The sequence below is a fragment of the Carcharodon carcharias genome, chromosome 30, assembly GCF_017639515.1.
Source record: "Carcharodon carcharias isolate sCarCar2 chromosome 30, sCarCar2.pri, whole genome shotgun sequence".
Lineage (NCBI taxonomy): Eukaryota > Metazoa > Chordata > Chondrichthyes > Lamniformes > Lamnidae > Carcharodon > Carcharodon carcharias.
The window spans coordinates 32,050,872-32,066,674 of NC_054496.1; the positions used below are offsets into that span (position 1 = coordinate 32,050,872).

General features: G+C 44.1%; 1 protein-coding gene across 1 annotated transcript in view; it reads right to left on the reverse strand.

Moving 5' to 3' along the window:
- The window catches only part of pkn1a (protein kinase N1a), a 198,207-nt gene that overhangs the window by 159,304 nt on the left and 23,100 nt on the right, over window positions 1-15,803 (reverse strand). The window contains exon 3 of the mRNA XM_041177068.1: window positions 5,069-5,223. Within this exon, the coding sequence (XP_041033002.1) occupies window positions 5,069-5,223 (155 nt within the window). The remainder of the gene's footprint in view (window positions 1-5,068; window positions 5,224-15,803) is intronic.

The following is a 15,803-nucleotide window of genomic DNA, read 5'->3' on the forward strand; positions in this document are numbered from 1 at the left end:
CCATTGCTACACAATGGAGGATGAATGGTGGCTGTTAACACCTTCTTGTGATCAACTGGATTCTTCATCTTAGTCAGGTTTCAAGTTCATAGACACACAGGCTGGGGAATCACTTTATTTGAGTTTCTGTAATTATCCAGACAATAGGAGCTGTAAATTCCACAAGTGATCTCGCATTTTGAATGCCTTTTCAAGGGATGGTCCTCCACACATAGACATTTACATTTTAATAACTTTCCAGAGACAGGAATTAGGGCTTGTCTGTGAAGAAATTACAAAAGTCACCTGAGCCCCTGGACTCCATCTTGGGTCAAGGTAAATTGTCAAAATGCCATGTTTTACAAATGTAAAAATGTCCATCGTCTTCATACATCCACGGGCATATTACATGACCATGACAGATAGTAGTTATTCAATGGCAAAAGGTGGGAAGTGGTGATCCACAGAATCACTACTGGGACGCTGTTGTTCCCAATTTCCAGTAGTGATTTAAACTTTGGATCAAAAACACAATTTCTAAATTTGTAGGTGATACCAACTTGGAAGGGATATTTAGTACCAAGGAGGAGTGCAACTAATTACAAGAATATATCAACAGACTTGCAGAATAGATACAGAATTGGCAAATGAATTTCAACATAAATGTGAGGTATTGCATTTTGGCAAGATAATTAAGGAGGTCACATATCACTTGGAAAATAAAAATCTGAATGGAGTACAGGAGCAAAGGGATTTGGCAGTACTATTACACAAAACACTAGAAGCCGTGACACAGGTTATCAAGGCCATAAAAAAGTAAAGCAAGGACTAGGGTTTACTTCCAGAGGGATGGAATTGACATGCAAGTAAGTCATGATAAACTTAAGCGATCCTTGGTTAGACCATACCCGGAGTACCATGTACAATTCTAGTTGTCACATTATACAAAAATAGAGGCACTATTCACAAGAATAATAGCAGAAATGCAAGCTGTGACGATCAGGAAAGGGTGAACAGGTTGGGTCTCTAACTGAGGGGACTTCATAAAGTCTTTAAAATTATGAAAGGCTTTGATGGAGCAGACAGAGAGAGAATGCTTCTACTTGCAGAGAAGAGCAAAACCAGAGGCCAACAATATAAGATAGTCACCAAGAAACCCAATAGCGTATTCAGAAGAAATTTCTTCACCTAAAGAGTGATTTGAAAACTGCTGCCACAGGGAATGGTTGAAGCAAAGCAGTATAGATGCAAAAAACAGGAGGCTGGATAAGTATTGCAATGTTGGCATTTATTTCAAGAGGACTAGAATATAAAAGCAGGGATGTGCTGCTGAGGCTTTATAAGGCTCTGGTCAGACCACATTTAGGATATTGTGAGCAATATTGGGCCCCGTATCTCAGGAAGGATGTTCTGGCCCTGGAGAGGGTCCAGAGGAGGTTCACGAGAACGATCCCAGGAATGAAAGGCTTAACATATGAGGAACGTTTGAGGACTCTGGGTCTATACTCGATAGAGTTTAGAAGGATGAAGGGGGATCTGATTGAAACTAACAGAATACTGAAAGGCCTGGATAGAGTGGACGTGGGGAAGATGTTTCCATTAGGAGAGACTAGGACCCGAGGGCACAGCCTCAGAGTAAAGGGAAGACCTTTTAGAACAGAGATGAGGAGAAACTTCTTTAGCCAGGGAGTGGTGAATCTATGGAAGTCATTGCCACAGAAGGCTGTGGAGGCCAGGTCATTGAGTGTATTTAAGACCGAGACAGATAGGTTTTTGATTGGTATCAAAGGTTACGGGGAGAAGGCGGGAGAATGGGGTTGAGAAACTTATCAGCCATGGTTGAATGGCGGAGCAGACTCGATGGGCCAAATGGCCTAATTTCTGCTTCTATGTCTTATGGTCTTATGGATTTTTCTTGTTCATCTTTCAGGCAAAGTTCATCATCTGGGGTGATTGGTAGGGTTCTGGTGGTTACGTAGGCGACTGCTAAGATCAACCTGAGCCCAGAGGCTCTGCTGCAAGCAGAACAGGACACGACAGGTGATTAAGTTTTGGATGAGTTGCTGAATCAGGATTTCCTCTGCTTGCTTTTCCTCTCTGCCTCTGATAAACACTTGCTTTCGATGGAGACAGCACTGATTTTTGGTTGCGTCAGGCGCAGCGATCCTGGGCGAACTTCCCCCAGGACTCGAAGTTGATATCAAAACTCCTAAATGAAGCCCTCAGAGTGTTCTTGTAACAGTTCCATTGACTGCCATGAGAATGCACCCCAGAATGAAACTGGCAGTGAATATTTGCATTGGTAAGCAAGTGACAGGCATTCTGTCTACAAAACCAGCCAACTCAGCTGTGACTGTCTCAACATGGTGTGGGTACTTGACATGGCAGCTTGGGTGAGCACCTCATTGTTTGGGATTTTTGTCTGGCTATCTGATCTTCAGAAGCTTCCGGAGATGGTTGAGCTTCTTGGACTGTGCACCAGCATCATGCTAAGTCTTACACACACAGAGCAGAATAGGCAGGACTATTTCTCTATAAACTTTCAGGTTGGTGGACAGACTTACTCCTCTCTGCTCCCAAACTGAGGTTTGAAGTCTGCCAAAGGCTACGCTTGCTTTGGCAATTCTTGCACGTATCTCTTCATCCACAAAGATAGCTCGAAAGAGCGTGCCGTCAAAGTTAGTGAACTTATCCACCGGTGACAGGCTCTGATCTTGGACTGAAACCTGGGACTCGAGATAGGATTTTCCTGGAGCAGGCTGGTACATGACTTCGGTTTTCTTTGTGCTAACCGTAAGGCCAAAGTTGTTGCATGTGCTGGAGAGCAAATCTGTGCTACCTTGCATGTCCAGCTCTGAACCGGCAGTTCATACAGAGTCATCAGCAAATCAGGAAACAATCTTGTTCTTTGCCTGGGGCTGTCTCAGCAACCTGGAGTGGTCTTGAGCAGCTTCCCATCCATGCAATGTCTGATTTTGATGCCAGGATCACCATCATGGAAAGCATTGGAGAGCATGGCAGAGAGACACATGCTGAAGAGGGTTGGCACTAGCACACAGCCCTATTTAACTCCATTGGTGACTGGGAATGGGTCAGAAGACACACCATCATCCAGGACACACATGACCGTGCCGTCATAGAACTGTTGAACTATTGTGATGAATTTCTCAGGACAGCCGAATTTCTCCAATTCCTTCCAAAAGCCCTCACAGCTGACTGCATCAAAGCCAGGTCAACGAACATGGTATAGACGTCCACGTTCTGTCCTTGGAATTTCTCCTCGAGCTAACTAGCTGCAAACACTGTATCAATGGTTCCTCAACCTTTTCTGAAACTGCACTGACTCTCTGGCAGCAGATCCTGGTCAAGATGTTGCACTAAACAGTTCAGAAGGATTGTGGTGAAAATAGTGCTGAAGCTGAAGAGCAGCGGCATTCCTCTATGACTGGCGAGTCCCTTTCCGCTTGTACAGGTGGACAATGGAGGCGTCTTTGTATTCTTACAGGATGGTCCCTTGTTCTCACATAGGCTGAAAGAGCTCAGTGAGCTTCTCAACCAGGTATTGACCTCCAGTTTCATAGACCTCAACTGTGATAGCACCAGCTCCTGGAGCTTTGTCGCTCGACAGGGGTTTGATTATGTTCACTGTTTCTAAAAGTGTGAGAGGATCATCAAGAGAACAGCTGATGGAAACCTCTGGCAGCCTGTCGATTGCTCCTCCATTGATGGATGAAGGCCAACTGAGGATGTGGTTGAAGTGCTAGCCCATCAAGGCACGTAGGAAATCATAGTATGATCAGACAGAGTCAACACAATTGCTTGAAAGGAGACATTGTGTTCGACAAATCTATCAGGACAATTTCAGGTTGTAAACTGCAGGGTGAATAAAGGGCAATCAATATTTTTGGATTCCAAGGTTGTTGCACAAGATAAGATCTCATGGATTGGGGGGTATAATATTAGCAAGGATTGGGTAAAGGACAGGAAACAAAGAGTAGGAATAAACAGGCCAGTTTCAGGTTGACAAGCTGTTACTGGTGGAATGCCACAGGGTTCAGGATCAGCCTCAGCTATTTACAATTTAGTCCATGCTAATGGTTAAAATACAGAAATCGAGTGTCATTTACGCAAGTTTGCCGATTATACAAGGCTGGGTTGGAAAGCATTTTGAGGGAAATCTTTGAAGCTCTCTTCTCTAAAGGGCTATAGGTGCTCAGGTCTTGAGTTCATTTAAGGTTGGGATCAATAGATCTTTGGATTCTTAAGAGAATCAAGGGAGAAGAGGATTGAGTTGGCAAGTGGCATTATCATCAAGAGCAGCTATGATCTTATTGGAATGGCAGAACAAGTTTGAGGGTCCTTTTTAGCCTAGTCCTGCTCCTATTTCTCATGTTCTTTATATGCTGGCATAGCTGGGTTGAACGGCCTAATTCTGTGCTGTAGACTCGATGTAATTCTATGTATTTGAATACTCAATCTAATAAAACTCCCCATCAGAAAATTGACCGATATCAAACATAGTTAGCTTATTTAGGGACAAGAAACAACCAACATTTGTGGAGTTGAGGCCACAGTCAGATCAGCCATGGTCTTATGGAATGGCACATCAGGCTCAAGGGGCCAAATAACTTTCTTTTACAAATGAAAGCAGGAGTAGGCCACTTGGCCCTTCGAGCCTGCTCCACCATTCAATAAGATCGTGGCTATCTGACTATAACCTCCCACCTACAGAAAGATCACTTCAAGCATTATCGAGGATCAAACCCATTCACCTTTCATGCATCAAAATAGCTACAACTGTTCAAGGCTTTAAGCTGAAAGGCAGCTCAGTCTTGAATTGAGTTCTTGTGCTGCCTTGTGTCACCAAGTAATGCAGCTTCTAGCCCACACTCCTCAAAGATGGCCAATTATTAGGTGGAAAAAATCCACCCACCCCCCAACAAACACAGCCCATCCGGAGACTATTTCTGTTTTGCTCCTAAATGCAAAGTTCTCAATCAACTGTTAAACATCAACAGTAGTTCAAAAGCAGCTAATGCAAAGATTGCTTGATGCGCTGAAGTTCAATTCTGGTCAATTTCTGCTGTACCTTTACAGGTCCACTGGAGTACATCTGGATCATATTCTCAGCTCCTTGTTTCACCTTCATCTCGATATCGAGCTGTTTCTCTAGCGCCACAATCCGGTTCTTGTTGGCAGTTGAACGAGCCTCCCGGCTCAGAGTACCAGGTGACTGAGGTGCATCTGTACAAAGAAAAAAATAGAACAATCAGGTCTTTGTCTAACATTTAACCGTAAGTGCTGCTTAAATTCTAAGTCTCATCTAGGGGCCCAAGCAGGGACTTAAAAGCTATCCACTGGCAGCAGCTGAAATTAAGGAACTAGCTAGAACTGGGTTATTTCTGTACCTGGACTCAGTCCCGTTGTTTCAGAATATATAACATCAGACAGTCTCAGTGCGACCCCAACGGAGTGTAAGAATTTGGTGAGCTGATGGAGTTTGGTGAGAAGAGGAAGGGTTTACTCCTTTGCTTTTCCTAACTTTTACACCCTGTAGGAATTGGTTCTTGCTTTACTACAGGGTAAGAAGCGAGCTGTATGGTGAGTATCTAGTGAGTATTTGGTAAGTGGTTAAGGTCTATTCTATTCTTAAGCTTCAAATAGTACATGAGTTTGAGGTAAAATTAATAGATACATAGAAGAAAATAAATAATTGTATTAAGTAATTAAGTAATGAATTAAAGCACAAAGATGGCAGGACAGGTGATGTGTCATGGTTGTAGCATGTGGGAGCTCCTGCATACCAATATGATCCAGGGCAAACATGTCTGCAGTGTCTGCAGCTCAAGGAGCTTTGGCTCAGAGTCACTGAGCTGGAGGCTGAGCTGCAGACACTGCGGCACATCAGAGAGGGGGAAAGTTACCTGGGTGCTTTGTGTCAGGGGGCAGTCACACCCCTTAGGGTTGGGTCTTCCAATTTGAAAGGTGGTCAAGTACAGGAGGATGTGACTGCAGATGAGGCAGGTAAGGGGACCCAGAGGTCAGGAGTTCAGGAGTGTGAGCCTCTGCAATTGTCTAACTGGTTTGAGGTTCTTTCAGCTTGTTTTTGATGGGAGTGGCCACTGCAGGGTGGATTAGCTGACTGACCATGGCACTGTGACCCAGGAAGCTATTCAAGTGGGGGGAGTAAAAAGAAATGCTGTGGTGGTAGGGGACAGTAGTGAGAGTGATCGACACTCTCTGTAGCAAGGACCGAGAGTCCAAGTGGCTATGTTGCCTGCCTGGTGCCAGGGTTTGGGACATTTGCTCAGGGCTGGAGAGGAACTTACAGTGGGAGGGGGAAGATCCAATTGTCATGGTCCATATAGGTATCAACGACATAGGCAGGAGAAGGAAAGACGTTCTGCATAGTCAGAGGGAGTAGGCACAAAATTAATTTCTGGATTATCATCTGAGCTACATGCAAGTTGGCATAAGGAAAATAAGATTAGAGAAATGAATGTTCAAAGCTTTGCACGGGAGAAATGGGTTCCAGTTTGTGGAGCACTGGCACCAGTACTGGGAAAAGTACTTGGGACAGTCTACACCTGAAACGTGCTGGTGCTGGTGGTGTAACGAGCTGCATAACTAGGAAAGTAGAGAGGGTTTTAAACTAAACAATGGGGCAAGGGGTCAAATTTGGGAAGATGTAGTAAAGCAAAGAGTAGAGACAAGACAAGACGGAAAGGTACTAATATGGGAAATTATGAAAAGAACATGACAGGAAGGGACAGAGAGCACAAATCTAAGAGTAAATCAGCAGATAAAGGCTAGACACTACAAAAATAATACAAGGACATAAGTAAAGGCTCTATATCTAAATGCACGTGGTATTTGAAACAAAACAGATGAACTGATAGCGGAAATAGAAATAAATAAGTACAATCTGATAGCCATTACAGAGACATGGCTACAGGATGGCATAGATTGGGACCTGAACATTGAAAGGTACATGACATCCAAGAAGGACAGGAGGATAGGGAAAGGTGGAGGGGTGGCTCTGTTAATTAATGAATGTATTAGAACATTAGAGAGGGAAGGTCAAAGCTCAGGAAACCAGGATGTAGATGCAATTTGGTTTAAGATGAGAAATGATAAAGCATGTAGTCACTTGTGGGAGTAGTGTACAGGCCTCCTAACTGTAGCTATCACAGTAGGGCAGAGTATAAGGGAAGGGATAATGGGAGCTTGTCAGAAAGGTACAGCGATAATCATGGGGGATTTTAATCCACATATAGACTGGAAAAATCAAGATAGGCAAAGGTAGCACAGATGATGAGCTCATAGAATGTTTTTGAAATAGTTTCTCAGAACAGCATGTTCTGGAGCTAACCAGAGAACAGGCTATACTAGACCTGGTACTGTGCAATGAGGTAGGATTAATTAATAACCTCGTAGGTGAAGGCAACCCTAGGTGGCAGCGATCATAATATGATTGAATTTCACATTCAGTTTGAGGGAGAGAAGAGTGGGTCCTGTAGCATAGCTTCCTGGGTCACAGTGCCATGGTCAGTCAGCTAATCCACCCTGCAGAAGCCACTCCCATCAAAAACAAGCTGAAAGAACCTCAAACCAGTAAAACTTAAATAAGGGCAATTATGAAGGCATGAAAGCACAGCTGGCTAAAGTGACCTGGCAAATGAGATTAAGGAATAGGTCAATAGAGATAAAGTGGCAAACCTTTCAAGGGATATTTCAGAATAAACAGAATTCCAAGGAGAAAGATAACTTCCGGGGGGGGGGGACACCCACCATCTGTGGTTAACTAAAAAAAAAGTTAAAGATATTATCAAACATAAAGAAAAAGCAAATAATTGTGCAAGAATGAATGGCAGGTCAGAAAATTGCACAGAATGTAAAAAACACCAAAAAAATTATTAAAAAGATTAATAAGGAGGGAAAATTTAAAGTACAAGAGGAAGCTAGCTACAAATATAAAGAGGGACAGTAAAAGTTTCTATAGATATTTAAATAAGAAAAGAGTTAAAGTAGCGTTAGTCCTAAAGAAAGTAAGTCTGGGGAATTAATAACGGAAAATAAGAAGATGGCAGATGAATTGAACCGGTATTTTGCATCGGTCTCCATTATAGAGAACACAAGTAACATCTCAGAAATAGCTGTAAATCAGGAAATGGAAGGGGAGGGAGGAGCTCAGGAAAATTACAATCACCAGAGAAGTGGTACTGAGTAAATAGTTGGAGCTGCAGGCTGACAAATCCCCGGGTCCTGATGGGGTCCATCCCCAGGTGTTGAAAGAAGTGGCTAGAATGGCAGAGCAGGCTCGAGGGGCGGAGTGGTCTACTCCTGCTCCTGAATCGTATGTTCGTATCTATGCATTGGTTCCTAGGCTGAAGCCTCAGAACAGATTTCATCCTTCCTTTAGTTACTGGGCTGAGCACTCAACTATTACAGAGCTGTACAAAATCCACTCCAAACTCCCAACAACACTCCATAACTCCACAACATTTCATACCTGTTGCAGCTGTGAAGGGTTGTAACCATTGTAGGGGAAGAGTCGTCAACTACAATCCTTGGAAAAACAGTTGGCGAACTTTGATAATCCAGCCTGCTTTTCTACTACGAAGCATTACACAAGAACAATCAGGAGCTACGGAGGTATCAAGACTGCGTGGAGTCATACAGCAGAGGATGGCCATTGGGTCCTCTCTACCTGTGCTGCTCCTGGAAAGCACTGTTCAGTTAGTACTACACTGCTGCTCCCTTCCCAGAGCATTGCAAATTTCTTCATTTCAAATACTTATCAAAGTCCCTTTTGAGAGTTACTATTTAATCTGTTTTCACCACCTTTCAGGAAGTGCAATCAAGATCGTAACAATTTGTTCTGTAAAACAAATCCTCATCACCTTTCCGGTCCTTCTGCCAATTTCCTTAAATCTCAGTGACTGACCCTGCTGCCAGCCAATAGAAAGCCTGTCTCTCTATTTATTCTATCAGAAGTTGATTTTGAAGAACTCTATTAACTCACTCCTTAACCATCTTTGCTCGAAGGAGAAAATCTCAACTTCTCTCGTCGCTCCGCATATCGAAATTCCCTCATCCCTGGTTCCAATCTAGTCAATGCCCTCTGAATCCTCTCCAACCTAAAATGTGGTGCTCAGAATTGGTCACAATGTTCCATCTGAGACCTAACCAATAATTTATAAAGGTCTGGTGTAACTACCTTGTTTTTATACTCCATGCCTCCACGTCAACTTGTCCTGCCATCTTCAAACACATATACATATACTGCCATTTTTGGGATGTTTCCAATTTTACTGCTGTTTATCTCTCTGTATCCAATGACCTCATTGCTACTACCATCTGGTTCTCCACATACTTCTAAATTAGTTTACATCCTCCCCCACAACAGTAAACCTCTCAGCAAAAACTCAAATCGAGTTTGTATGACACGACTCACCTTTATGAGATCCCAGACTGCTGTCACCCAGTTCTCCCACCACCAACTTGAATGTTTCACCAACATGATTCTCGTGAATCACAGAATCTTACAGCACAGAAGAAAGTCATTCAGCCCATCATGCCTGTGTCAGCTCTCCAAAGTAGCTCTCATAGTCTCACGTCCCTGCTCATTCCCCATAGCCTTGCAAGTTTTTCTTTAAGTATATATCCAATTCCCTTTTGATATCTTCCACGAACTTTTCAGATACAGCAATCTAGATCATTTCAAATCACCACATGAAAGAAATTCACATCACCTCCCCTAGCTTTTTTATTGCCAAGTATCTGGGTTACTGGCCCTCCTGGTAGAAATGGCTTTTCCCTATCTACTCTCATAAACCCCTCAATTTTAAATCTTTTCTCATACACTCTCTTCACTCCTCCAGCTTGCTTTTCGTTCTCTTCTGCACTCTGCTCAACTCTCTAATCTATTGAGACTGGCATTTACCATAAGCCTCCTTCTTCTGCTTCATTTTACTCTTTGTATCTTTTGTCATCCAAGAACTTTAGCTATGGATGCCCTTGCTTTCTCCCTCAGAAGAATGTAGGACACCCCCCACCCCCCAGCCCCCCCACCACCACTGCTCCCCCCCACCCCCCCCTACCCCACCCCCCCCACCACTGCCCCTACCCCACCCCCCCCACCCCCCTACCCCCCCCACCCCCCTCCACCCCCCTACCCCCCCCCACACCCCCCTACCCCCCCTACCCCACCCACCCCCCCTACCCCCCCCACCCCCCCCCCACCCCGCCCTGTAGATCTTGTCACTCATTTACTGTTTTAGCTCCAATCGTTGTTCCACTCCACCTCGGCCAGATACCTTTCCAACTCTCTGAAATCAGCCTGTCTCCAGTTGAATATCATCGCTGCTGATTTTTTAAAAATCTTTCCATAGCTCCGGTAAACCTAATGTTACTGTGATCACTAGTTCCCAAATGACCCGCTGAAGTGCCTCACTTGCTCCAGTTCATTTCCCCAGCCACCACTCCTTTCCACAATGGGCTGGAAACCAACCTGTCAATACAGCTCTCCTCCTGTACATGTTTCAGGAATTCCTCGTCCTCTTCATCCTTTATACTGTTCTCCCCCAGTCTATATCAGAATAACTAAAGTCTCCTATTATAACTGCTCTGTTGTTTTGAACATTTTTTTAAAAATTATTCCTCTCTCTCCTTCCCACTGTTTGGTGGCCTATTGAATACACCCAGCAGCATAATAACTCCTCTTCTATTCCCCAACTCCAGCCAAAAAGGCTCGCCTTCTGATGCTCATGATGAATTCAGTGCCATGTCCACTTTCTCTCCAGCAGCTCACACCAGAAACATTCACCGAGCAGTGACAAGCACACATACAGATCAACACAGCAGAATAACATATACATCTATGTCCCGTTAACAAGTTGCAGGAAGAGCCCTGGCTGAGAGGCAAGCACAAGGTACTAAACATTTCTGTGGGAGGATCAGCTCAAATCCTCCTCCAAGGACTAAGAGGGATCTTACAGAACCTCCCACAAGTGAAATCTAATATCTGACATTGTTATTTCACAGCATCATTTGAACGCTTGCCAAATGGTCTATGGCAACATGCCATACTTCTGTGATGATAGTTGGTCACCTAAGAACAGTGTGGGAAACACAGAAAGATAGAAAAATAGGAGAAGGAGATCATTCGGCCCTTCCAGCCTGCTCCCCCATTCAATATGATCATGACTGATCATCTATCTCAACGCCATACACCTGCTCTCTCCCCATACCCCTTGATGCCTTTAGAGAGTAGAAATCTATTTCCTTCTTAAATATATTCAGTGACTTGCCTCCACAACCCTCTGAATTACCAGGCTTATCACACATTCTCTAAGGATAAGTAGAAATTTCCTCCATTTAAACATGGGAAAACTGAAGCCATGGTCTTCAGTCCCCACTCCAAACTCACCTTGGGTATCACATACGACACCAAGGTTGCAACAGTCTGATTCAGTCGTGGGCAGTGCTCGCTCCAATTTCCGTTTCCTCGTCACCTACTCCATCCCTCTCTCTGGCAAATGCCGGAATTCAATGTCTTGAATTTTAAATTTTCATCCCATTTTTTGAATCCTTCAATGGCCTCACCCTCTCTTTCTCTGTAATCTCCTCGAGCCTCACAACCCAGCCCCACAACATCCTCCCCACCAACATATGTAGGCACTCATCTAATGCTGGTCTCATGAGCATCTCCAATTTTATTGGCTCCACCAATGGTCGCCTTGCCTTCAGTTGTCTGAGCCCCAAGCTCTGGAATTCCATCTCTAAAGCTCTCCAGTTCTCTATCGCTTTTTCTTCCTTTAAGGCATTCCTTAAAGCTACCTCTTTGACCAAGCTTTTGACCATGTGTCCTAATATCGCATTTTTTAACTTAATGTCCAATTTTGCTTCATAATCCTCCTGTGAAGCATCTTGCAGTGTTTTCATACAGGAAAGTCGCTGTATAGATACAAATTGTCGTTGCATTGTCTGAAAGGGTGGTGGTAGCAGATTCAATTTTAACTTTCGAAAAGGAACTATATAAATACTTGAAACGGAAAAAAATACACAGAATATACAGGGAAGGGGGACTAAAAGCTTCAAGGTCTGGAACAGGCACAGTGGGTTTATGATTCTGTGGACAGGATACCAGCAGAGGAATATCTATGGTTGTTGATGTAGGGCAGGAATTAATAGCAGGGACGGTGTATTGGGCCACTTTCCTGGACACATGTGGGCAAGACTGGTTATAAACAGGATGAAACACAATCAATGAAGTGAAGAATCCATCTCATCAAGCCTGCCTCAATACTCTTCAGTCTGGACCTTCTGACTGAGGGCATTTTAATTGCAGCAGTTACTTCAAACTGGTTAATATAATGCCAGAAAATCTAGACTTCCCTATAGGCAACTGAGGTTCACAGACAAGTCTTCTGTCCTTCTATGTGCTCAATGAAAGTGCCTCTCTGGATGACAAAGTTATGTCATGGGCAAGACGACAAGGGCCTTTGAGATTATTGTTGGGACCACACTGGACCACCCACACACCGAACTACCCAAGCATCTGCACCATGCTGCAGCAATTCTGATGCTCTGTCCATATGGGCCTCTTTCCTTCTCAGCTCTGTTTTGTGCCAATATCATAAGGATCCAGGTCAAGAAACAAAAGAATGATGGCTATCAGGGTAGTGGGTATTGCTGGACATGTTATCAGCCACATCTTGTTGACTTGGGAGCCCCTTTTCAATCATTAAAGGGGTGGCATTAAGGACAGGAGCCTGTATGAACAAGTGTGCCATCAACGTCCTTTACTGTGCTACTGTCTGTTTTCAATGGAGAAACCATTATCCAGTGCATGCATGAAAGAATAGATTAACTGGTGGTTGTAAAACTTGGCATACGTCTTGCTGTTGCTTGGAAGGATTCATTAAGGCTCACATACAAGACTATGATCATCCTGCCCTCCACTGCCAGAGCTATCTGAATCTTGTCTTAGGTGCGAGTCAAGGTAACGGCTTCTACAGGTGAAACATTAGCTGCCAAAGCAGATCCTGGACCTACTGGAGCAGGTTCACTTTGGGCTTTAGGTACAGGCAGTAGATTTAAAGCACCTTGAGCAGCACAGAGGTGGGTGAATGGCTAAGAGGAGTTGTCTAGCTAGAGTGCAGATAGGAAACTGGTGAGAGTGGGAATTCGCAGGTTGTCTATATGGACATTCAAATGTTTTTGTTAAAGTACCACATAATGGGCAGAAAGCAGGGTGTAGTTGTGAGCAGTTCTTTTCAGATTAAGGGGAGAAGTGTGCAAGGGTCCTCCAGCAGTCAGTGTTGGCACCACTGCTCTTGCACATGATATAAATGATCTGTTAACCAAATGAACAATTTGTACCGTAGGAAGACAAAATTGCAAAACAAATAATGCGAGGCACACTCGCATGACTGTAGTTTCCAAAGGGTTTCCAAACCAGCATTTATTTTATTTCAAAATCAACAGATTCTCAATACTAAATTGGGTCAAAGTCCTGGAACGTGCTCCCTAACAGCACTGTGGGTGTACCTACACCACATGGACTGCAGCGGTTCACAAGAAGGTGACTCACCACCACCTTCTCAAGGGCAATCAGGGATGGGCCTAGCCAGCGGTGCCCACATTCACTGAACGAAAAGAAAGGACAGGAAATGGCAAAAGAGGCCCCACTACTCATCAATCTGCATCAGCACATTCAATTCCATAATCAGCCAACTTCATCACGCCACATTCATTAATACTTTCTCACCTAGATCATGTTGCCTCCCCCTACCCTGTGCTGAATGTAATAAAAACTTCTACGTGCTTTTAAGAAAAATCCCCACAAATAACACGTGACTGGCAGTGGACTGAAAGCAGCTGCACAGTCTGTCAGCCTCCTTGTCTGTTTCCCATGTGAATGTTACTTTTGTCCATTATGGTGTTATCTAAACTGGAAGAAAGGGCACAAGGCCTTCATCTACAGGCCTTCAGGGCATTCTTATGAATTATCATTTTTTTTAAATTGCACCTGGTACAAATACAAGCCAGCTCCTACTTTTAATAACCATGTGATATACTGAAAACTATTAACATACTGGCCTTTGGCCAATGATTTGTACCAATGCCACCCCCCCACCCCCAACACTTTCCAGTACAAAGAAAACAATCAAAAACAACATTTGAATGAGTTACGAATATTAGACCATCCTGACATCCTGTACTAGTGAGATACATTTCAACAAGCGCTTTCCGCCTCTAAACATCACACAAGGACCATACTTTGTGAATATTTACTCCAAAAAAAAAGGCCCAAGATGACTTAACTATAGAAATTAGAGGAAAGAAACTTTAGATTCATAGAATCTGACAGCGCAGGAGCCATTTGGTCCTTTGCGTCTGCGTCACCTTGAAACAGCTATCTAATTTGTCCTACTGCCATACTGAATTTCATCTGGCACAGGTCCGTCTATCTCACCAGTCTGTCTACATCCTCCAGGCTCACTGCTGACTACTTTTCTGTGTTCCGTCTCATTTGGAAACTTTGAAATAATGTACTGCGTACCCAAACCTCAGTCATTACTATATGTCAAAAACAATATTGGCAGCTGTAGTAGTGACACTTGGGTGCAGCACTCTATACGCAAGATAAGAATTAGGAGGATTAGGCTACTCGTCCGCTCGAGCCTGTACATTTTCCCCCATTACACTCCATCTGCCCATTTTTGCCCACATATTTAACCTATTTATATTCCTTTGCAGATTCTTTATGTCCTCCCCACAACTTGCTTCCTCATCTGTCTTTGCATTGTCAGCAGATTTGGCTACACCATATTCAGACACTTCATCCAAGTCATTAACATAGATTGTAAATCGTTGAGGCCCCAGTGCTGATTCCTGTGGCACCTCACCAGTTACAGCTGACCAACCTGAAAATGTCCCATTTATCCAGACTCTCTGTTTCCTGTTAGTTGGCCAATCCTCTATCTGTACTAATCGATCACCCAGAAACACCATGAGCTCTTTTTTTTCTATTATTCATTCACAGGACGTGGGCTTCGCTGGCTAGGCCAGCATTTATTGCCCATCCCCAATTTCCCTTGAGGTGGTGATGGTGAGCTGCCTCCTTGAACCGCTGCAGTACCTGTGTTGCAGCAACACCCACAGTGCTGTTAGGAAGGGAGTTCCAGGTTTTTGAACCAGCAACAGCGAAGGAACGGCGATATATTCCCAAGTCAGGATGGTAAGTGGCTTGGAGGGGGACTTGTAGGTGGTGGTGTTCCCATGTGCCTGCTGCCCTTGTCCTTTCGTGTTGTAATATAAGGGGTTAACATGGTGTCCCAATACATGCAAGATTGGATCCAGGCACCAGTTGACCTTGAACACAAGACGTTGCTAAGAGACTTCCTGTTATCTACTGAAGGGAGTCGGAGCCGAAACCGCATGGGAACAATGCCCAGTACTAAACAATGTGTTGGACGAGTGCCCAACGCGGACTCAGTGAACTCGGCAAGTAGCGCATATATAAGCCTGGAAAGTCCCCAGTTCGGGGAGTCTGCTCCGGGTTAAGCTAATCGCTGAGCGTGGGTCACAGGCGGCACCTCCGCAGAACTGACGGCTCCCAGTTCCAGTAATTCGTGGAGTAAGTATATAGCCAATTATGCCAGACCCGTTGTGAGTATCGGACCTGGTTTCTATCCTATATAGGCTAGGTAGGAAACAAGCAAAATAAAATAATATTATCCTAGCAAGCTAGTCTCCTGTTCTTTGTTTCCGCATCAAACTACCCGCCTGCGAACCTGATCCTCATAATTTCTTAG